Source organism: Podarcis raffonei, chromosome 1 (assembly GCF_027172205.1).
Source record: "Podarcis raffonei isolate rPodRaf1 chromosome 1, rPodRaf1.pri, whole genome shotgun sequence".
NCBI classification, from domain to species: Eukaryota; Metazoa; Chordata; class Lepidosauria; order Squamata; family Lacertidae; genus Podarcis; species Podarcis raffonei.
This window is the reverse complement of record NC_070602.1, coordinates 24,452,669-24,477,282: the sequence shown is the minus strand read 5'-3', so window position 1 is coordinate 24,477,282 and position 24,614 is coordinate 24,452,669. Positions and strand designations below refer to the sequence as shown.

The 24,614-nt window shown below is 44.5% G+C and overlaps 1 protein-coding gene across 2 annotated transcripts in view; it reads right to left on the bottom strand.

Annotated features, from left to right (window-relative positions):
• KCNK10 (potassium two pore domain channel subfamily K member 10) overlaps positions 1 to 24,614 on the bottom strand; it is a 71,979-nt gene that overhangs the window by 31,916 nt on the left and 15,449 nt on the right. For both annotated transcript variants that reach the window (XM_053377643.1, XM_053377634.1), the window contains one exon: positions 14,093 to 14,430. In XM_053377643.1, the coding sequence (XP_053233618.1) occupies positions 14,093 to 14,430 (338 nt within the window). The remainder of the gene's footprint in view (positions 1 to 14,092; positions 14,431 to 24,614) is intronic.

The window sequence follows — 24,614 nt, the reverse complement described above, 5'->3', positions numbered from 1 at the left end:
AGGAGCCTAATTGGCTATGATTACAGACAGTGACTGATTTGTAAGTCTAAATGAGACCCCAAATTGCCCATTTTTCTTGCTAATAGACTCCTGGCTAATCCATAAATATTCTGTCAAACACAGAACAGGTCACCAGCTTGAAGGTCTAAGAGAAGATGGAAAGGGGCTGAGGAATTACGATAATCAAGAAGCTTTTTAATAAAGTTATAGTCCTAGACACTGAGACTGAAAACATGTACAGAATAAGATCAGTGATCCATTTAGCTCAGCATTTTCTACACTGACTAGCACATGTTCTCAACGATTTCAGAAAGGAGTCCTTTCCAGCCCTACCCAGATATGCTAGAAATTGAACCTTTCGTGTGCAAAGCATGTCTTCTTCATCTTCTTCTTTGGCGATCACGCATAGCCGAGTAAGATTGTCTTCCATAAACACAGTTTTAACAGTTGAGTCCATAAGTGACTGTGGAGGCCAATTCTGGATCCACACATCCTTCCACAGTGGGGACATAGGCAAAGCATGTACCCTACCACTGAACCCCCAGAACATGCTGGGGGAAGGGTTGCCAACCTTTTTGGGTGCATGGCTGCATTTGCAAACCAGGAGGAAAGGCAGGGGGGAGGGACCCTGTGGGTACCAGGGGAAATCTCTTTAAGTGCATGCGCATCCACTGGTGACACTTTGGTAACCCTTGCTCTGGAGCAGGCTTCCTCAACCTCAGCCTTCCAGATGTTTTGAGACTACAATTCCCATCATCCCTGACCACTGGTCCTGCTAGCTAGGGATCATGGGAGTTGTAGGCCAAAAACATCTGGAGGGCCGAGGTTTGAGGAAGCCTGCTCTGGAGCATATGTGGAAGATGAAAAAGACGAGCTCTCTTCATGCCCGACCCCTGCCAAAAACAGGCAAGAGACCGAGAGCTCAAATGAATGGATTCCAAAATCCATTCTACCCTTTTGAATTATTTGGTAGATCACCACTTTTCCCCGCTTTTGGGAGACTGCATTGCAACAGACATGATTTAAGTTCCTGTCTTGTTCTCTGGAATCATTGTCTTCATGAAAAATAAATTAGCTCCTAGCCACACTCTGTAAGAACATCTTTAAAAGAGTGAATGAAGTGTAAACAGCACTACGGGCCTGCAGAAGGCTTGGTCAATGGCTGTCAGGTGGCATATTCATCGCACAAAGTGATATTCCCTGGTGGCCAATTAATTGCCTGAGTTACTGCCATTGGTGAGGAGGGGGGAAGGAATAGGTCATGACCCATCTCAATCCTGCATAATTTTGCCAGCTAATTTCACTGGACATCATAACTCTGTTAAACTGCGGTGTGTGTCTTTTTATTTCTTTTGTGGTTGTTTTTAGTACATACTTGTAGTGATATAACTTACTGTTTTCCCAATTGCTCTTGTTTATTGTGTTTTATGGCCTACTGTAAACTAACCTGGAAAATTTTAATTGGAAGGCAGTATAAAAACACATTCAATAAAATGAAATAACGAAAGCATGAGTCTGTATGATGTGTGGTGAACAACAAAAGTTATTTTATCTGTAAATTGCCTTCAACTGAGAAGATTCCAAATAGCCAACAGTAACCAAGAAAAGCACAGACAGGATAAAACCAAACAAAAACAAAACTAAGAGAGTGACAGCACCTCACAGGAATGATCTACCCCAAAATGTCATGTTAAAAGTTTTATATTACTCTTCAGATTCCCAATAATTGTATAGACTTCCTCCACAGTAACCGGCCTCCAATGAGGGAGTAGCGACAATTCTGCCCTGTCATCATCCTGGAAGCTGGAAGGGAGGTTTGGATTTGAAATATATTTCATCCAAGGCATTTGGGACTTGACAAGTTAAAGCCCATGGCTTCAATTGCTATCATCAGAAAGTAACAAGAAGCCAGTGTTGATTCTTGATCACTAGTACAATATGAGATCCACAGGTGTTAGACGGCAGAATTTTACATTCTGTTATTATGCAAATTTATGAGGAGCCCTAAAAGGCAGCCCCAGAAAAATATATTACCATAGTCTACCAGGAAGTTTACAAAGGCATGGATGATTAAACTGCACAAGATTAGTTTGATATTGTCCATTTCACAGCATGTAGAATACTAGGTTATTTAAGTATCTGAATGGGGAATTAATTCATCCTATTTTGATTCACTTACTTATAATTCAATAATTCTTATATCCAAAATAGCTTGTGAGAAAAATCTAGCCTCTTAAAAAACCCTATCCCGCTTTGGTGAGCAAGTATCCCAACTGTAAGAAGTAAGATGTAAGTGCGGGTGGCGCTGTGGTCTAAAACACTGAGCCTCTTGGACTTGTTGATTGGAAGGTCAGCGGTTCAAATCCCTGCAATGCAGTGAGCTCTCGTTGCTCTGTCCCAGCTCCTGCCAACCTAGCAGTTCAAAAGCCCACCAATGCAAATAGATAAATAGGTACTGCTGTGGCAGGAAGGTAAAGGGTGTTTCTGTGTGCTCTGGGTTCCGTCACAGTGCTACATTGCGCCAGAAGTGATTTAGTCATGCTGGCCACACGACCAGGAAAGCTGTCTGTGAACAAACGACGGCTCCCTCAGCCTGAAAGCGAGATGAGCGCCGCAACCCCATAGTTGCCTTTGATTGGACTTAACTGTCCAGGGGTCCTTTACCTTTACCTGCAAGATGCCACTTTGTGAGGCAAAATATTTGTGGAAATAATAGGGGCAGGGGTCCCACTTTTCATGTAAGAAATGTGGAAAAAATGTGAGTCTTATCAATTATAACAGAACAGTTTTCTCTCCCCGCACCAATTGCCCTACCCAAATTCCAGCAAACTAGCAAGAAATCCTGTTATAGTAAATGTGCCGTTAATTATAATTTCCAAACATTTAGTAAATGTGTAACAGGCTCTCATGCTGATCACACTCAAATTTGTAGAATATGTTCAAAGGCTGTGCCAGCAGCAGATGGTGGTGGGGCTGCTTTGCCCACCTGACCTCCATCCTGCTGAGTCACTGCAACACACTGAGATGGAGAGGAGGTTTGCAAAGTGCAAATGCGCCATCAGGAAAGCCAGATTGGCTCCACCAGTCAGTTTACACCGCACAAACTTCACTCTGCCATCCACTGTTAAGCTATGGTCTTTCTCTACGCAACCTCTTATGAATGCAAGGCAGCCCTTTTGGTAGCGGTACCTTCTCTTTCAGATCACCTCTCCTCTGAATTAAAGCAGACACTGACTGGCATTCTGACAATTGCTTTTTATTTATTCTCTCAGCCCTTGCCAGACGTGGATACCAGTTGTTCATAAGAGACTGATGTGCCCGTTTTGGCATAAAGTTGACTGTTACTTCATTTATTCTGCATATACCGTATTTTTCGCTCTATAGGACGCACATTTTTCCCCTCCAAAAATTAAGGGGAAATGTGTGTGTGTCCTATGGAGCGAATGCAGGGTCCTTGGCTTCAGCGATAGCAACGCGAAGCCTCCGAAGCGCAGAGGGAGCGCTCCCTCTGCACTCCGGAGGCTTTGCGTTGCTTTTGCTGAAGCCTGGAGAGCGAGAGGAGTCAGTGCGCACCGACCCCTCTCGTTCTCCAGGCTTCAGGGATAGCTGCCCGAAACCTTCAGAGCGCAGCACAAGTTCCTGCTACACTCCACAGGCTTAGGGTTCCTTTTGCTGAAGCCGGGAGACAAGACTCTCCTGGCTTCAGCAGAGAGGGAGAGCTGCGCAGCGCCCCTTCAGCCAAGCCAGAGGAGAAATGGAAGGGGCTCCGTTTCTCCTGCCGCTTCACTGAAGGGGCGCTGAGCAGAGAGGGGGAGAATTTTTTTCCCCTTGTTCTCCCCCTCTAAAACAAGGTGCATCCTATGGTCCAGTGTGTCCTATAGAGTGAAACATACGGTAAATATTAATGCCTTTTTGTACACCGCCTTTTGGTGTTTACATGGAAGGCAATATAGAAATAGTTTTAACATAATGAACTGTGCCCCTGAAATGTGCTCTTTCACTTTTACATTCCTAAGTCTGAAATATAATTTCTTTCACAGGTTTTTCTGTTTTGCCCAGATGAGCCACACAAACTCATACTAGGAGCCAACAGCTGTCAGTTGACACTCTGATTTTTCAGTTACTATTGTTACTTTTTTTTGCATTTCCTTCATTTCACAAATTGCTTTCCAACAATGAAATCAGCAATGTGTCCATGCAGTGATTACTGCGCCACGCAAGGACCAAATGACAGCACCATGCTCCCTGTGTCGCGCAGCACAGAGCCTCGGGTGTAATTACTTTAGAAAAGAGACACTGGCAATTTCATTAGGGAGGCTAGGACCAAAATGGCCCCACCAAAGCACAAACACTCCTGGCAGAACACATTAGCATTAGACAGCTCAATCTGAAAAGCAAGAGTTACTGTGAGAAGCAAATAAAGGCAAAGGATTTATAAGAAGCTTTGCCCTGAACAAAGCAGTCCACTTACTCCCTCAAAGTCCACATTTCCTAGTTGGTTTATACCAGAGATCTATATATAAACTGGCCAATCCACTCGAATTAATGTGTGAAAGTACTGCCACTATAGCACAGTTTATCTCACTGGTCTGGCATTCCCTCAGCTTACAGAACTGCTAGAATTTATGCATAAAGATAAAATTCATTTGGTTTGCTTTTTAATATGAACCTTCCAAATTCGCAGGGAGTTCTTAGTATAGGCCCTTCTCTGATGTCTTCAGTGGACAGTTTAGACTTTTTTTTTGGCCAGGTTTCTTAGTGAATTTTAACCTTGCGTGCATGGACCTATTATGTTGTTATTCTGGCTTCTTAGTATGTCCTGTTTTTTAAACTGCAAATTATTTTATTATGTTTATATCCCATCACGCTTCCATCCTGGAACCCAAGATGTAGTTCCCAAGCAGTCATCCGCCCAGCCTCAGTCACTGACCAAACCTGGACATACTTAGCTTCAGCAAGATGGTGGCCTTGTGTGCCTTCAGACTGTACCCTGGGACTTATAATGAGGTCGGAATTGTAATCTGCCATGGCTGGGGCTGATGGGAGTAGTACTCTGGTTGTAAGTAAGGAGGCAAGCAAGTGGGGGCTGGCTGAGGGGTGCCCCATTTGCCCTAATGGAGCAGCCTCCGCTGACTGAAATTGTTCCTGCCACACACTGAATCCGTTCCATGGGAGCATTCATTTGCAGAATAAAAGGAATCAGGCACTGCCATTGGGAGTCGTGAACCAAGTATTCAACAGAACAGGTCCTGCTCCTAGGGCCTTCTGGTGGTTCCCTCACTGCGAGAAGTGAAGCTACAGGGAACCAGGCAGAGGGCCTTCTCGGTAGTGGCGCCCCCCTGTGGAACGCCCACCCTCCAGATGTCAGGGAGATAAAGAACTACACAACTTTTAGAAGACATCTGAAGGCAGCCCTGTTTAGGGAAGTTTTTAATGTTTGATGTTTTGTCACTTCTTCTTCTTCTTCTTACTACTACTATTATTATTATGATGATCATCATCATTATTATGCCACCCAGAGTGGCTGGGGCAACCCAGCCAGATGGGCGGGGTATAAATAAATACTGTAAATTATATTATTATTATTATTATTATTACTACTACATTGCAAGTAAGTCTCACTTTAATTTGCATTGTTCTTGCCTATGTGCAGCTCTGAAAGCATCTAAGGCAGCCGTGTCCAGGGAAGATGCTCCACTGGCTCTCCATCATTCTGCACACAATTTCTTTTTGTACAGGCAGGTCAACACTTGCTGCAATGCAGTAAGATCCCGTGCCAGCTGTAGGGAAGCATCATTTTTTAAAATCCACATGGAGATATGAGAGGATGGTGCTTTAACCCTTTAGCAACAGTACTCTTTAAAAAAGCCACCCTTGACCTTCTGACCTTCTGACCTCTTTACTTACAACCAACGCTTTGGGGGAAGTTTATGTTTAAAACATGTGCTTCTGTGAAATATGTTTACCCATTTCCCAGCACCTAAGCAAAAAAATCACAGAGAAGATTTCCTTTACCGGCAAAAATCCATTCCAATACTGTGCACTTGCTGGCCGTAAGCCATTTGATACGATAAGCAGCTAAACCTATTTAATTTACTTTTCAGAAACGATTCCCGTTCGAGCCAACAAAACGCCTAAGGACAAAAGTGAATTCCCCTGAGGAGAAGCTTGCTTAGAATACCTGGCTCGTACGCTGACAAAGCCGGCCCGCTCATTAGCTCCGCGATCATTCATTACCTCAACTGAGGTTAAAGGAGAGGAGAGAAAAGGAACAAAAATGCTCCACAGCTGGGCAAAAGTGGACCGACCACAGCACACAGCACAGGAGGCAACAATGAATGACAAAAGGGAGAGAGAATACCCAGCTGCTTCTCAGGAGAAAAAAGGAAGGGTCAGGGCAAGACTGTCTAGCTTTTGCAGGCCCAGAACTTACCTTTCACTTAACCTTCTGTGTGTGTGTGTGTGTGTGTGTGTGTGTCTGCCTGCCTGCCTGCCTGCCTGCCTGCCTGCCTGCCTGCATGCCTGCATGCATGCACATATTCATAACATCTCCCTAACTGTTAAGTTCCACATTATAGATGAGCTTTCAGACGGCATAAAAGCCACTTCTGGAACTATAGTGGGATACAGTGCAAGCTTAGTACCCATTTCCAGAAATAATCCATAACATAAGGTGGAAACAGCTAGGGAAACATAGTAAAAATGGAATGAAGTACAGTGGTACCTCTGGCTGCGAACGGGATCTGTTCCGGAGGCCCGTTCGCAACATGAGCAGAACGCAACCCACGTCTGCACGTGCCGCGATTCACCGCTTCTGTGCATGTGCATGACGTCAAGCAGCGAAACCCAGAAGTAACCCTTTCCGGTACTTCCGAGTCGCCACAGGACGCAAGCTGAAAAAATGTATCATGATGCATACTCAACACTTGGTATGACTGTAATACGTGAAAGCAGCCTGTGTCTTATGCCTTTCCCTTCCTCAATTGCTCCCCTCCCACCTCTTCTCTCTTTCTCTGTCTCGGTTTCTCTCTCCCTCCCCCCCCCCTTTCATTATTTCCACTTGTATTTCTTGCTTTCTCTCTTTCTGAAAAATTGTTTTGGTGCAATTGATGGAGGTCAACTTAAAATAAGGTGTTGTGCAGTTTGGACTTACAACCCACCAGCAGAACATCAGTGACAAAAGGATGGGGAGCCCACTAATGCTCAACTCCAAAACTGGCTCTTTTTATATATACAGTGGTACCTCAGGTTAAGAACTTAATTCGTTCTGGAGGTCCGTTCCTAACCTGAAACTGTTCTTAACCTGAAGCACCACTTTAGCTAATGGGGCCTCCTGCTGCTGCCACGCCGCTGGAGCACAATTTCTGTTCTCATCCTGAGGTAAAGTTCTTAACCCGAGGTACTATTTCTGGGTTAGCGGAGTCTGTAACCTGAAGTGTCTGTAACCCGAGGTACCACTGTATTCCACAGGCAACTGGAACTCCCAAAATGCTCTAAAAATGGCCAGTTGGCAACCATAATGGCTTGATTACCTACTTTGCACAAGCAAAACCATAACTGACCTTTCAGAGAATAAATATTTCACTGAGAATGGACAGAACTGGACAGTGGTTTCATGCCACTGACTTTTGGCAGAGAGCAGAATGTCTTCCCCTCTCTCCTACACAACTCGGGAATGGATTGGAATGGCCCTGATCCAGAGAGGGGAAGGTAATAAAAACACCATTGCATTAGAGATGTGTGTGTGCACACGCTCACTGAGTTGTGAGGCATGGCGCCTCAAACTTCCTCATAAGGAAGCTGTGCCTGGAGGAAGAACTGTGAGGGGAGAGACACTCTCTTCCACCTGCCAAACTCCAACCTCTAGTCTCTGCTTCTCAATTTCTATTGTATTATTTTATGTACTGTGGCTTGCCGTTGTTTTATTGATTATAGTTTAGAAATTATTTATCGTAACTGTTAAGGGTGAATTTCTGTTTCACTTTTATATGCTGATATTATTCTTTTATACAATTCTAATGATTGTTGAATGTTACTTTTTTGATGGAGGCTGCTTATTTTAAAGTTTTATTATCACATTTTTGTATTGCATTCGATTGTTATAAGATGTACATTTTTTGTTTCTTCAGCTTGTAAACCACCTTGAGTATTGTAAGATAGAAAGATGGTATACAAATTAAAAATGATGATGATGAAACTAAATCATTCTTTTCACCACAGTCAGGTTAGGTTAGGTTGAGAGGCAATGACAAGGTCTAGTGAGCTTCATAGTTGAGCAGAGACATAAACCCAGGTCCCTGTGGTCCAAGGGCAAGCCTCCATCCACTACTATGACACACTGTTGTTTTTATCTTCCTTAGACAAATAAAACTGTGGAGATGCATTGGCTTGTTGGAACTAAATCAACCAAGTCTTATAGTGCTATGTTTCTTTGTTATCATAGGCGTGCTGCCTATGACAACTCATGCCAATTTTCCCAAGCAACGGAATTCCCCCCAAGGGCAATATTAAATGGGGGTTTTTCTGTATGGAAAATTTCCAGTCTCTGCATATTTCTTTGGGTTCTCACTCACTTACATTTGTGGAACAGAAATGTACTCTGTTTTGGTAGGCACAAGAAATAATAATAATAATAATAATAATAATAATAATAATAATAATATATTTCTATCCCACCCATCTGTCTGGGTTTCCCCAGCCACTCTGGGCAGCTTCCAACAGAAGATTAAAAGTTCATTAAAACATCAGTCGTTAAAAACTTCCCTAAACAGGGCTGCCTTCATAGGTCTTCTAAATGTTATATTGTTGTTTATTTCTTTGACATCTGATGGGAGGGCGTTCCACAGGGCGGGCGCCACCACTGAGAAAGCCCTCTGCCTGGTTCACTGTAACTTCGCTTCTTGTAGTGAGGGAACTGCCAGGAGGACCTCGGCGCTGGACCTCAGTGTCTGGGTTGAACAATGGGGGTGGTGACGCGCCTTCAGGTATACAGGACCAAAACCCAGTTTTATGTTCCATAGCTCAGTGGTGGACCTTCTGTCTTGCAAGCAGAAGGTCCCAGTTTCAATCCCAACTGGCATCTCCAGGCAGAGATGGGAGAGACTCCTGCCTGACATATGGGGGAGCCGCTGCCAGTCAGTGTATACAATACTGAGTTTGATGGACCAATGGTCTGACTTGGTGTAAGGTAGCGCCCTATGTTCCTATGTTCAGGGCTGTGCAAAGCTGGTTAGTAGGCCCAGGCCAGTTGGGAAATGTAGGCCCCATTTCAATAATATTTACCAAAAGAGGCCCCTTTTGCTTCTACCAGGAGGACTCGAAGTAGCCCCCTCAAAATTGTAGGCCCGTGCCAATTGACCCACCTGGCCCCTGCATCTAGTTTTGGCCCGCCTACATTCCTATGCCACATGTATCTATTTAATAAGCTATACTGTGCTTTTCAAAAGGAATAACAAGAGCAATAATGACGTCAAGTCCCATCCTGCAGCAGCAACAAAGCACAGCAGATTACCCTAACCAACAGCACCACAAAATATCTAGTTAAAATGGAAAAGCAGAGCCAGTGCAATCACATTTTGGCCAAACTCCTGAAGGTGCAGAATATTAGTAGGCGGTCTTCTACACTGGGGGCCAAAATTCCAATCTCTTTTTTATAAAAATGTGTCCCCTCATGTCTCTTGAAACTTCCCCATTCACGATTCTCAGAGGACCAGTCCTGGTTTTAAGGATAAAATGGGGAAGAAGAGAGCCTTGTGTGCTACCTTGAGCTCCTTGGTGGAAAGTTGGGTTAAAAATGTAATAAATAAGTGCATAGTGGGGCACTGAACCCATCCATAGCCTACCTTACCTCAAAATTTATTTTATTTGTACAAAGGTGCCTTACAATTAAAAGAGCTAAAGTTCCCAGAGTGTTGTAACAATCCCCCTTCACAGGGTTTTTTGGGAATTGTAGTCCTGTGAGGGGAATGGGAGTCTTCTAATAACTCTCAGCACTACATAACTAAAGGTAAAGGTAAAGGGACCCCTGACCATTAGGTCCAGTCGTGACCGACTCTGGGGTTGCGGCGCTCATCTTGCTTTATTGGCCAAGGGAGCCGGCGTACAGCTTCCGGGTCATGTGGCCAGCATGACTAAGCCGCTTCTAGCGAACCAGAGCAGCTCAGGGAAACACCGTTTACCTTCCCGCCAGAGATACCTATTTATCTACTTGCACTTTGATGTGCTTTCAAACTGCTAGGTTGGCAGGAGCAGGGACCAAGCAACGGGAGCTCAACCTGTCGCGGGGATTCGAACCGCTGACCTTCTGATCAGCAAGTCCTAGGCTCTGTGGTTTAACCCACAGCGCCACTACAGCTCCCATAATTTTTTGGAAGGGGGGAAGCCATAGTGCTTTAAATGTTTGGTGTGAATGTAGCCTGAGCCAGAGATCATAGTCCACATGCTAGTAGGGAGAAGTAAAACGAACATAATCTTCTCATGCAGGATAAAGCATGCATACTGCAACATGCGAAAGAGGTCAGTGAATTTCCAAAATCTTCATTTTCTTTGAAATTCAACTAAAAACCCCTCTAATTTCTAATTAACAAGCCCTTGTTTTGATCAAGCACACTATCAAGAATACCTCTTTCATACAACTATACAGGACTAATGAGCAGTCCTGCAGCCAGTTCCTTGATGTTTGTAAAAAGAAATATCGCTATGAATGAAAGTGCCACATTAAAAGCAACAATACCAAGTCCTTTGTTTTTTCCCCACACAACACAAACAGCATGAGCAGCAACAGAGCCTCCTCCCACCCCCCGCCTACCCCACGTTTACTGACAGGAAAGAAAACCCATTAAACTGCACAGACAAAAATCAGGTCTCCAAGGCCACTCATATACTCTGGACCCCTGCTTAGTTTGACAAAGAAAGGCTCTGGAAATAAAGTCACCTTTCAACCGAGAACTGAAGCAAGATGAAATCTATTTCATACAGACCAACACACAGCTGTCGGGTGATAACAGTTTGTGATCACTACCCCATGCATTGAATTCAGATGGAGGGATTAGGCTGGAAGTCTCCACCTATTATCATTGGTTGGTCTCTGTGTGGGGTTTTTAAATCCCTGTTTGAAGTCACCTTAAAGGCTGACTTCTGATGCAAGAATGTACGCTGTCTCTGGATCCTTGCAAATGAAGTCACATACAAAGTTGATAGGACAGCTGCTCCAAAGCTCATATATGGCAGAAGTGTGTTTTTTTGGTTGGGATTTTATTAATAGCTGGCCATCCTGTCAACCCATTTCCTGCTCTCTTTGGCTTCAAACCTGCCGGCTTGCAAGACAGCCAACATGTACTGCCAAGAGGTTTATTGGTTTAAGTACAACTTCACACTTTATTGGTGTTGCGCTTTAATCTGTCCGCTTGCCAGTTCTAGCATGCTCTTCCTCAGCCAAGTGGATCTGGCTATGGATGCTCAGCCAATCAGCTGTTCAGCTGCTGTCTCCAACAACCTGCCCCACCTTTGCTGGCTTGCAAAACATCTGGCTGGGGGGTCCCTTTCCTTCCTAACCCATTAACATTCTTCCTTAACCGTGAGTAGTCAGAGACCACAGAGGTGGTGCTAAATTCCTCCTACTAATAAAAACAGAGTCAACTGGATGTCATTGTTGTCCATGTTCATATGCTGGCCTTCCTCCCAAACACGCAAACAACAAAATGGCTAAAAGCAATGTCAATACAGATGCAAACTAGGCAAGATCTCTGCATAAAAGACTTATTGGAAGAGGAAGGTCTTCAGTAGACAAAAAAGACAGCAGAGACTAGTTCCAAAATGTAGCTGCCACAGCACTAAAGACCATGTCTTTTGTATTTCTTCTTTCTAATCCCATGTGTTCCCTAAAGCAAGGATGGGCCTGTGGGTCATCAGTCTGGGGCAAGATGAAACCCATGGAGGACTCCTCCCCTTTCCTCTTCCCCCCACATGTCACTTGGCATGAATATTCACGTGACAAGAATAGAAGGGGAGGCTGAAGCTGGGGAGGGAAAGGCAGTGGAAGCTGGTTCCTTTGGGCAAATGAGGCACTGCACCACCAACCTCAACCTGCTCCAGCCAGCCCTTGGCTCCCTTCTTACTTACAACAAGTACAGAAGGTACCATGGCCTGTAAGCTTCCTTCTCTTTGGTCTCACTGTTGCCTTTGTGGAACTCAACAAGGAGGAGGATGGGGACAAAACATGAACTAGTTGGCTCTGTCTGTTAACATCTCTGGCGCCACCTACTGTTGGCCTCCCTGCCCTAACAGGCTCACCACTGGGGAAATATAACTCCACCTCCTTATGTGCTAGACCACCCCAACAAAATCAGCTGCCTGCACCACAATTAGGCTTAGGGGAAAAGGTTGCTTCAAGTGCACTTGTTGTGTGGTGGAGGGGTGATCTTTGTGGACACTGCATATGGGGAGGGCTGCTGGGAAAGGTGTGTGTGTGTGTGTGTGTGTGTGTGTGTGTGTGTATCAGAGAGAGAGTGAGAGAGCGCCCTTGAGGGGGGTTCTGGCCACCCCCAATTTTGCTTTGGTTCTGCCTACCACTGCCTACCAAGGCTAGCCATGAGGGAGTGTGGCCCTCATTCTGCAAAAATCTTCCTACTCTTCTAAAATAAAAGGTCAATGAGCAATATATTACTGCCGTGTTACAATGGTACAGTGCTCAGAGTGTTAGACTATGACTTGGGTTGCCAGGGTTCGAATCCCCACTTAGCCATGAAGCTCACTGGGCGACTTTGGGCCTGTCACCATCTCTCAGCCTAACCTATCTGACAGGTTGTTGTGAAAAATGGGGGTGGGGGGGAGAGCTATGTATACTATCTTGAACTCCTGGGGGGGGGGAGTTGGCATATTAATGTAATAAAATAAAAACTGGGGTTTGTGGACTATGCATGCCAGACCTGCTTCTGCCTGAACTTGGAAACATTCTGAGTGAAAACATCTCTTCAGATCTTTTCTTCTCAACTTACTGTACATTTTAGATTCAGGTAGGTAGCTGTGTTGGTATGACACAGTCCACACACACACACACACACACACACACACACACAGTGGTACCTCGGGTTAAGTACTTAACTTGTTCCGGAGGTCCGTTCTTAACCTGAAACTGAAGCACCACTTTAGCTAATGGGGCCTCCCGCTGCCGCCACGCCACCGCAACACAATTTCTGTTCTCATCCTGAAGCAATGTTCTTAACCCGAGGTACTATTTCTGGGTTAGCAGAGTCTGTAACCTGAAGCGTATGTAACCTGAAGCGTCTGTAACCCGAGATACCACTGTGTGTGTGTGTGTGTGTGTGTGTGTGTGTGTATACACACACACACACAGTCATACCTCGTGTTACAGATGCTTCAGGTTGTGATTTTTCGGGTTGCGAACCACCGGAACCCAGAAGTACCGGAATGGGTTACTTCTGGGTTTCAACGGTTGTGCATGTGCAGAAGCGCCGAATCGCAACCCACGCATGTGCAGAAGCAGCACTGCAGGTTGTGAATGTTGCGGGTTGCGAACGTGGCTCCCGCACAGATCACGTTCGCAACCCGAGTGTCCAATCTGTGTGTGTGTGTGTGTGTATTTTGTCCAGTAGCACCTTAGAAACCAACTAAGTTTGTTCTTGGTATAAGCTTTCATGTGCATGCACACTTCTTCAGATACATTTTAGGAAACATTTTAGGAAACAGTGGCTGGGATCCAAGGTATCCACAGCAGCCCTTTCAGGTCACGAGGAAAACCACTCCAGAACTTGTGCAAAAAGATGCTTTCGGATCACACCTCAAGTAAAACCACACTCTGAGCATGGCGCATTCTCATTAACCATAATTTTAACAAGCCACAGTTTTCAGCTTCAGGCATGACAGAAAGCCGCACTTCACTTAAAACCAAAGGCAAGTGCTTTTGATTTCATTCCCATGGTCATAAAACTGAAGAAAATGGGGAGGAGGAGCACCCAAGCCCAATGCTTGCCGTGGTTCATTTACATAGCGGTGAACCATCATTTCCCATAGCTTCAAATCTAGACCGCATTGTGACTGAGTTTCATTAGCATGTTCCTTCTAGTTTTCTCACCTTAATCAATTCCTCCAACTCCTGTTGAGATACGCATTTGTTCTCCAGAAGGAAATCTGCCTTGTCGTTGGCTGTTCTGTCCTTCTGCCTGCTTTCTTCCGGCTGCTCCAGGGCACGAAACACAAGTCCCCCTGTGACCAAGTAGGCCACAACCACAAAGAAGATGGCCACCACCGTTTTCCACTTCATGACCGTCTGCAAACCCTGTGATGGGGCTTCCATGCTGGCGATCACAGTTGTCCGGGGGGAGGAAATAGAGAGTCGTGGCCCCGGATTGTGTGCCTTGGTTTTATTGCTCTCAGGTTCACACGCCAAGGGAACAGCTGCTGGAACAGTCACTAAAACAAAACAAAAAAAGCAAATCAGGATGTTAAAATCTCTGCTTGATAACAAGAGTTTTGGTTTTCTTTTAGATTTACAGTTCTGAGGCCCTCCTGACTGCATTGCAACCTATCAAAAATTCAGCTGGCTGGGATTCAGAGGGTACCCTATTCTGTTGCAACACCCATTCTATGGAATGAGCTCCCTATGGAGATCAGGCAAGCACCAACAATGGGATGTTTTCACAGATTTAAAGATCTTTCTGTTTACCTTGGAATTTCCTTGCTGTTGATAATGAATTCTGGCTGCTGCACTTGCTGGAATTTTGTGTTCTGGCCTGGATGTTTTCATTGTTGATATTTATTTTAATGGTTTTTATGCCTACAGTGAACCATTTTTTGGGATTCATAAATGAAAAGTGGTATATAAGTTTTTTAAACAAGCAAATAAATAAAATTATTATAACCAGGATATTGTGCAGCCTGAAACGGAGAAGAAAATGACACCACTGTCCCCAACATCAATGTCAAGGCACAAAGCATTTATCCAATATTAGTCCTATTCAGAGGAGACCCGTTAAAATTAATGAACATTCGTTTCAATGTGTTGGTTACAATCTATAATACCTCAAACTGGTCAAGCCATTCTGGTACATGAAGCAGAAAATCCCACAAGCATATCTCCTGCTCCCTGGCTCAAAGAATACACTAATGATTTCCATGATTTTTCCGTGTATAAGACGCCCCCATGTATAAGACGCCCCCTATTTTGGGGGATTCCAAATTAAGAAATCACCCCTCAGCACTACCTGTGTATCAGATGAGCCCCAATTTTAAACCTAATTTTTTGGTTAAAAAACCTAGTCTTATACAGAGGAAAAATATGGTAGTTTATTTGTTTATGTGTTTGGGAGCATTTATACCCTGCCTACTAACTGAAGTCTATAAATAATAACTTGCTGTCTTTTCATGACAACCAAAATCAGCCGCCTGAGGTGACTGCCTCACTCTGCCTAATTATAGGGCCAGCCCTGGTATTACTTGTCCATTAACTGTATGGATGAAAACCCAATAACAATGATCCTAGACCTTTGCCCAGTAACTGCTATTTTTAAAAGTGCAACTTGGCATGAATTTTTATTATGCTTTTTATGAGCTTAAGACAACTTGCTGTTCTATATTCCTACAACACCAGATCTTGTCATCAAGCATTCCCATCCCTTTCTGTCCACTTGACACACATGGAGCTATCCAAGGTGCTGAACTGCAATTTATACCTTGCTGTGATTGCCTAAACTGGAACTCTGATCTTAGATCACAACTCTGCTACTGATGAGGCCATCCCTCAGAACAGAACATAGCAGCATAAGTTTTTTGAAGTTCATCTCAACAGATGTACAAAGCGTTGTTCCAAGTTAGCAGGCAAATACATGCACATGGCGAGGGCGATAACACATGCAAAAGGCTTTGTGTATTTGTATTAATATTTTAACAAAGTTTTCCTCAGAGTAGAGCCGTTGAACTTAATGGCTCTAACTTAGTCAGGTTCATTAATTTCAATGAGGCTACTATGAGGAAGACATAGTTGAATTACACCCATTATTATTATTTCTCAATCGGTAAGCGGGAGAACTAAATAATTACTCAGTTTAGATGTATAAAGCCTAGCATCCTGCAAATGTCACCTCTGCCTATTTTTCTGATTTTCAAAACAATGCATAAAGATGTACAGGGTGTTCAAAAGGTAACTCTAAACCTATGGACATTTACTTACAGTATAGTGTAGAGTGACTTTTTGAACACCCTGTACACATAGGATCATGCAACAGGAATGAAGGGTGCAGAACCAATCTATTGGCAAACAGGAGTGGTGCCATTCACTTCAATGGGAGATGGGTTGCATCAAGAACACTCACAGGTGTTTCTCATTCACATCAGTATGTCGGGATCGAGGCGCCGACCTGAAGTCATTAGTAACTGTGTTTGATCATTTATAAATTGCACAGTCTCCAGAAGGATCATATTATTTCAAGACATTGAGAGAAATTGGGTCAAAAGTCAAAGGTTAATCTGCACATGTTAGACAATGTTTCCGATAAACGGTGTATTAGAATTCCCTGAAGTGTGACATCATCTTTCAGAGAACCTGCCTTAATGCCTCCCAGGAAAGCAAAGGGGTTATTTTTGCCTTTTGCCTTTGCATCTTATAAAAGGAGCAGTGTGGTCAGGTATTCTATTTATACAGTTCTGTCTCCTTTAAAAATAAATTCCTGTTCACCTCAAGTTTGGGTGAACTATCATAACAAATATTGTATGTTATGTGCCCTAGCCCAACAGTACCCAGGGTAGTGTTTTTGGACTACAAGTTTCATCAGCCCCAGCCAGCTTGGTCAGAGATGATAGAAGAAGAAGAAGAAGAGTTTGGATTTGATATCCCGCCTTTCACTCCCTTTAAGGAGTCTCAAAGCGGCTAACATTCTCCTTTCCCTCCCTCCCCCACAACAAACACTCTGTGAGGTGAGTGGGGCTGAGAGACTTCAAAGAAGTGTGACTGGCCCAAGGTCACCCAGCAGCTGCACATGGAGGAGCGGAGATGCAAACCCGGTTCCCTAGATTACGTGAATACCGCTCTTAACCACTACACCACACTGGCTCTGATAGGGGTTATAGTCTAAAACTTTTGGAGGACATCATCATGTCAGCTCCCCATTGCCCTTTGCACCTTCTAACCAAGCACATTTTATTGTCAAAACTCTAGGATGTGTGGGGTGGGTGTAGTGGTTAGAGTGCTGTAGAAAATCCAGGAGACCAGAGTTCAAATCCTTACTTAGCCATGAAGCTCACAGGGTGACCTTGAGCCAGTCACAGTCTCACAGCCCAACCTACCTCACAAGGTTGTTTTGAGGATAAAATGAGGCGGGGGGAGGACTGTGTGCAACACTTCGTGCTCCTTCAAGAAAAAGTGGGGTATAAAATCAGTACTTAAATATATCAATCACCAAGTTTATAGGAAGCGAGGTGGAAAGATCCTGAAAACTTTTCAATGCACAATAAATAATGCAAAATGCAATCCATTCACAAAGGCTGTTAAACTCTGAAAAATGATCAAAAGCATCAATAAATTTACTAAGCTATTCCCATAACCTGATCCTAATAGCAATCTACTTCACTGGCATTTGATAATTTTGGGTACAATCTAGCTACCGGCATCAGCAAAAATTGACATTTTGAGCACTACACCTACACTGATGCTAACAAGAGTTTTAAATATGCACACACCATTTTTAGTCGGCTCTAGTCAAAGTGTGGGCCTAAATGGTAAATAGAATAGCGGAACAAATTGGAGGAGGGGGCTTGTCCTGGGGCTTGCGAGCAGTGCCTCTTTCCCCTTAAAATATAATTACCGTATTTCTTTTGAACTTTCTTTTGAACCCATACCCTAGAGCCTCAGCTGCATGGGGCTGCTTGCTGCAATGCTTTGCTTTGGCTGCACATACAGCAACTTGGACCCAGGAGTGAGGATGACATTCCATAGCTTTGGGGTGGAACTGAACAGAAACACTCCAAAAAAAACATGGCTGCCACCAGGAAACTTAGGAAGCTGACCAAGTTGGACCCTCTAGCACAGAACTGTCTATACCAGGCATGGCCAAACTTGGACCTCCAGCTGTTTTGGGACTACAACTCCCATCATCCCTAGCTAACAGGACCAGTGGTCAGGGATGATGGGAATTGTAGTCCCAAAACAGCTGGAGGGCCAAGTTTGGCCATGCCTGGTCTACACTGAGCAAAACTGGCTTTCCAGGGTTTCAGGCTGGGTTCTCTCCCAGCCCCAACTAAATTGGTGTCAGAAACTCAGATATATAAGCTAGGTGCTAATTGGCTCCTTAAACAAATGTTACAGTCACGAAAATGGAATGTCTAGTTGTCAATTTGGGGCAAGACGGCTCTAATGACTTATTTTTCAAACGATGGACTGACTGTTATTGATTCTTAGTTAAACATCTGCCTAGTTCAGATGACAACCTTGAGCTAGATTAAGAGCTTTGAGAACTTAAAGAAGAAAAGTCACTTGATCCAGGGATAGTCCACATATATATTGGCCTATTCTGACCTCTTTTTCTTAATGGCATTTTGATTGTACAGATAAAATATAACTTACAGAATTCTACAGGATGGAGTATCAGTGTGTGAAACCAGTCCGGATCCAATGATCTCCAGGCATGCACCTCTGGATGGTGGAGATGTCACGTGCCAGCCTGGTGCCCAGACATCTTCACCTGGTCGCAAGTGGTTGAAAGCCAGGTGCAAAATGCACCTGGCGCCTGGCTAATTTCAAACACTCCTAGAGATACCAGAGATTGAACCTGTATGCATGCCAAGCAGATGTGCTACAATGGCCCTTCCTACATCCACCAGCCGAAGCCAATTCTTCATCCCTGCATCAAAACATCTGAAAAGGGCTACCACAAATAATATGCCTGCTTCCAACCTACATTCAAACTCTGAAATAAGTATCTGTCTAGAGCCTTCAAGAGGCATCTTCAGAGTCTGCTTTCCCCAGCATGACACGTTTTCTTGTGCCTGTTTGTTAACTTGTCACGAAAGAGGTTTTAATCTCTCTCATTAAAAGCAATGACAAATCTCAGTTTATGCAACATGCACATTAAATTGGCAGATCCTTGTGCCTCATAGGGGACTTGCCAGTGTTGTGACACAGCCCTTTCCCCCACGAGATGGTGCCATTTGGGATAGGTATGTTCCTGTTTGTTTGGAGAGGGCACAGTATAGAAACATTAAGGAACCATTAACAAGCGGCCTTAAATGTCAGCATTTGCTTCTTTATACGTCTAGCTCATTCTAGTTTTAATATTTACGAATTGATTCTCAGCACAAAGTCACCCAAGGCGATGAATAATAAAGAAGGTAAAATAATGCAGTCATAAAAGCAATCACATTTAAAAATGTACTTCACACACACATACAAGATGGTACTAAAGACACTACCACAGAAACTGCAATGTCTGCATCAATTAAAGACCACTAAATGCTGGAGTCAGTGAATGGTCAGAGAGCATCTGAAAGCTACACCATTACGGAAGATAAGCAGTTCTGGACCTGTGGATTGGCAACATCTGGAAACTTCATATAAAGATAAGATGTTGGGTAAAGGTAAAGGTAAAGGGACCCCTGACTATTAGGTCCAGTCGTGGCCGACTCTGGGGTTGCGGCGCTCATCTCGCTTTATTGGCCGAGGGAGCTGGCATACAGCTTCTGGATCATGTGGCCATGCTGACTAAGCCGCTTCTGGCGAACCAGAGCAGCACACAGAAACGCCATTTACCTTCTGGCCGGAGCGGCACCTATTTATCTACTTGCACTTTGACATGCTTTTGGACTGCTAGGTTGGCAGGAGCAGGGTACCGAGCAATGGGAGCTCACCCCGTCGCGGGGATTCGAACCGCCGACATTCCGATCAGCAAGTCCTAGGCTCTGTGGTTTAACCCACAGCGCCACCCGAGTCCTTATGTTGGGCAGTGACCAACTAATGTGTCCTGTCAGAACAAGCATTTAAACATTTGCAATGGAAGTTTCTCCTCCTCTCCTCCCTGCACATGCCCCCTAAATCTGTACAAGAGGTTCTCCTAATATGCCAGAGCAGATTTGGGGGAGACATAGGGGGAGGAGAGTGAAGGAAAGTTAAGCTATGCTAGCATAAAACCTTTCATTGATGGTATGTGTTGGCTGGATACTTATGTAATAAATATGATTTCACAATCCCGAATTCTAGTGGTAGAAGCTAGTGGCACAACTACAGCTTCCATGCCCACATGCAGAAATCACTTTACACCAGGAATCGAGAACTTGTCATCCTCCAGACATTGCTGGACTCCAGCTCCCATCAGCCCCAAGCAGCTTGGCCAATCGTCCTGAAAGAGGAGAGCTGTATTCCAGCAACATCTGGAGAGTCAAAGGTTCCTCATCCCTGATTTACACCACAGTCCTCTTTGAGAGTTACAAGCAGGAACATTTGTAGAAAAGGGCTCTAGGGCTGTACCAAAAGAATAAGTCTTCACTTCATTCTATCATTCAAATAAGTAAGGGGTGCATGTAAGCGGAACAATACCTTACTACTTCATCCAAAGGAAGGGGGAGATCATTTACTGTAACGTTGAATAATAAAAGCTGCATTTAATATTTTCAGCACCAAAATAAGTTCAAAGATAGTCATACAATAATAGAATTATAGAGTTGGAAGGCTTTGCACACTTGTAGTATGCCCCACTAAATACAGTGAGACTTACTTCTGAGCAGCAGACATCAGCAACCTTGCAAGCTATCTTTCCATTATCTGTGGGCTGCGGTGATTTCACAGGAATATAAATGTTTACATATAAAGATGATATACCTCTGACAAGTTAACAGCTATATTATGAAAACTGGGCACTAAAAATGTATCAGTTACGTATTATCTGAGGGGAATGGGTGAGAGGTGTCATACAATTGGAAGAGGACCAGATGCTCTAAATGTCAGTCCAGCTCTAATTCAATTTCTGCCATCCTTTTAGGTACCTAATTTAATCTGAAGGTAACGTGAACTCCAGTTTTAACCTTCCATAGGAGCAGCTCCTAACCAGACCTAACCTCTTCCAAATTTCCTTTGTTATGAGTCTACAATTATGCATCAGTGCAGAGCTGTGGTAACCCACACTCTGCCTGCTGCTTTCATCCTACTCACCAGATGAGGCATGCAAAATATATCCAGGAATTCTTTTCTTTGAAATGCTCAATTGTTGATAGAGAAGAAAAAGGTGGTTGGCTACATTAATAAACACCGAAAGGTACTAATCTATTGAAATCTTTACTGTCAGTCAGTTAGGGCTAGCTACTTGCTCTTCAATTCACAGGGCATAGAATGACAACATGCAGGGCAATGCACTTTTCTTTTCTTTTCTTTTCTTGCTCAGTTTGCTTTATGTTGACAAATTGAACCTGCCGCATGCCACTTCAGCAGTGGCTTCCATAAGCGTGATCTGCAGTTGTGAAACAGGATTCAGCAGAATTGTTCCTCATTAACCTAGCATAATCTCTCCGGGAAAAAGAAAGAACAGGAGCAGAATAATCATGTGAATTGCTCCCCTGCCAACACAATGCTTTCCAGATATTGTAGGACCACAAGTGCCAGGAGTCCCGGCCGCCATGGTCAGTGGTCAGGGTGGATGGGAGTTGGCTACCCTTGCCCTTAGTCAACAGCTGGGAGTGCCAGGGTAAAAAAAACAGGAGTTCCTGCCTCTGTGCATAGCTGCCATGTGTGGTGAATATAATGGAATCAAGTTGGAGCATCATTGTTGATGAGGGGTAGCTCTTAGCTTGTTTTCAGGCTCTGCCCCACCAACTGCTTGCTCTCAGCTCCTGACTCTAACCTCACAGCTGCCTATGGCTCAGATCTGACAGTTTTTAAAAAAGGCAATTAATTACTCAAAGGAGTGGATTCCCCTCTGTTCCCCCCATCCCCACAACACACACACCCCTTTCAACTTTAATAATAATAATAATAATTTATACCCCGCCCATCTGGCTGTGTTTCTCCAGCCACTCTGAGCAGCTTCCAACAGAATATTAAAATACAATAGTCTATTAAGCATTAAAAGCTTAACTAAATAGGGCTGCCTTCAGATGTCTTCTAAAAGTCTGGTAGTTGTTTTTCTCTTTGACATCTGGTGGGAGGGTGTTCCACAGAGCGGGTGGCACTACCGAGAAGGCCCTCTGCCTGGTTCCCTTCTTGCAGGGAGGGAACCACCAAAAGGCCCTCGGCACTGGACCTCAGTGTCAGGGCAGAATGATGGGGGTGGAGACGCTCCTTCTGTTGACTTCTCCAGAGTCAAGAATTTCTCACAAGGAGCCTAATTTAGGGGTTGTGATCAATGTATTTCAGGCATCTCCAAGCTCAGCCCTCCACATGTTTTGGGACTACAATTCCCATCATCCCTGACTACTGGTCCTGATAGCTAGGGATGGTTGGAATTGTAGTCCCAAAACATCTGGAGGGCCGAGTTTGGGGGTGCCTGATGTATCTTATGCACACTGGAACAAACCAGTATGACTTTTGTGAATACCCACTGAAGTCAACGCATTGAAGGAAACTACAGGCTTGACCATAGCCTATGGTTTGCTGTCTTCTGGCCCAAGTTGTGCTCTGTGCCAGCCTTTGCTAACCTGGTGCCCTCCAGTTGTTTTTGGACCACAAAAACTGGGGCTGATGGGAGTTGTAGTCCAAAATATCTGGAGAGCACCAGGTTGGTAGAGGCTACTCCATGCAGGGCCTCCCTGATAGACCCAGTCATGAAGAGGAAGCCAATGCCAGAACAGTAATGCCCATCCATGCCAACAGATGCTACCTCCCAGGGGAAATTCATATGAGCCCGGTGGCATATTTATTGCTCACTGTGTTCCTGTAAATTGACACTGGGGCAACAATGCCTGCTAGCATGGCGAACCCAAGAAGCAAGTAGAGTATTATAGAGCATCTGAACAGGACCTTGCTGTTCTAAGAAGAAAAGAAAGAATGGCTTGCCAAACCAGAAGAGGCGTCCGCCAAAAGTCCAGGAATAGAAATTTATTCAAATGAACTGTGGAGATTAAGAAAGTGAGCAATGGCACACTCCAACAGAAAAAAAAAGACTGCTACCATATCGCCTTACTGCACAACCCTGATCCATAGTGACCCCAAGGGCCCTCTAGCCCAACCCCCTGCAATGCAGGAATCTAAACTAAAGCATCCATGACAGATGGCCATCCAGCCAACCTCTGCTTAAAAACACCCTAGGAAGGAGAATCCACAACCTTCCAAGGGAGATCATTCCACTGTTGAACAGCTCTTCCTGTTACTTACTGACCATGGCTACTCAGAAGTGCTACCGATTTCCATCAGGCTTACCCCAAGGTAAGTGGGGTTAGGATTGCAGTCTTCATCACTAAATCAACACAGCCCTTAAGTGTTTTGGCAAAGGCTTAACAGCCAGCACTTTACAAGATAGATGCTAGTGTTCTAGTCATGCTCGCTTACCTAGAAGCCATTCCCCCACGTTCCAGATTTCTGGAAGCTCCTTGTGGTTATTTATCGGTGAGATAAAGGTACCTGATACAGAATCAAATGTGTGCTTTCCTCTTTTTTAATCATTATTTCATACTTATCAGGCTGAACCTTGACAGCTGATGACAGAACAAGTCCCCAGAACAATTTCCTGCCTTTGGCGTAACTGCATTGCAGACTGAGCTACTGGGAGGGGGCGCTTTATCTTCCACCATGGCAGAATTGCCATTATAGCAGTTGCAGAACACTGAAGAGAGGTTGTAAGAGAAACTGCTAAGGGAACAGCTGCATCCGTTTCCCTAAAGTGGATTCTCTAATGCAGTGCACAGAGTTGCTGACTTCAGCAACATTTCAGCAAGCTGCAGCAAACGCTGCTGGTGGTGTCAATGAATTTGGGGAGGGGGGGTGGAGTGGAAGCAGAGGCAGGCAGGCCAGAATAAAGGCATAAACTATGGTTGACATCAAATGCTGTTGACCAGCAACAGGGAGAAATTTTGCTTCTTTGAGGTGACACTGGAATTTCTATTCACTTCGATGCAACTTCAAAAGCAGCCCCTGCCTTCAGTTTGGTGGGTGCCTGCTCTGCTCAGAGTACCACAACTCAAAGTCCTGGTGTTGACCTTTAAGGTCTGGGAAACCTTCTTCAGCCCAAGGGCCATGTTCCCTTGTAAGCAGCCTTCCGAAGGCTGCGTCCCAGTGGTGGGTGGAGTCCGAGGCAAAAGTAGATGGAGTAGAGTGGTACCTCAGGTTAAGTACTTAATTCGTACCGGAGGTCCGTACTTAACCTGAAACTGTTCTTAACCTGAAGCACCACTTTAGCTAATGGGGCCTCCCGCTGCTGCCGGAGCATGATTTCTGTTCTCAACCTGAAGCAAAGTTCTTAACCTGAAGCACTATTTCTGGGTTAGCGGAGTCTGTAACCTGAAGCGTATGTAACCTGAAGCGTATGTAACTCGAGGTACCACTGTATTGCATGCCATGGGCCAAGCTTCACCTGCTTGACAGCAGCCTGAAGAGGGAAGTGGGGTGACTCCACCTGCAACTGATCAGCCTGCGCAGAGGAGAAGGCACTGATGAGAACCAACTGGCTCTGGCCTTCTTCAACAGA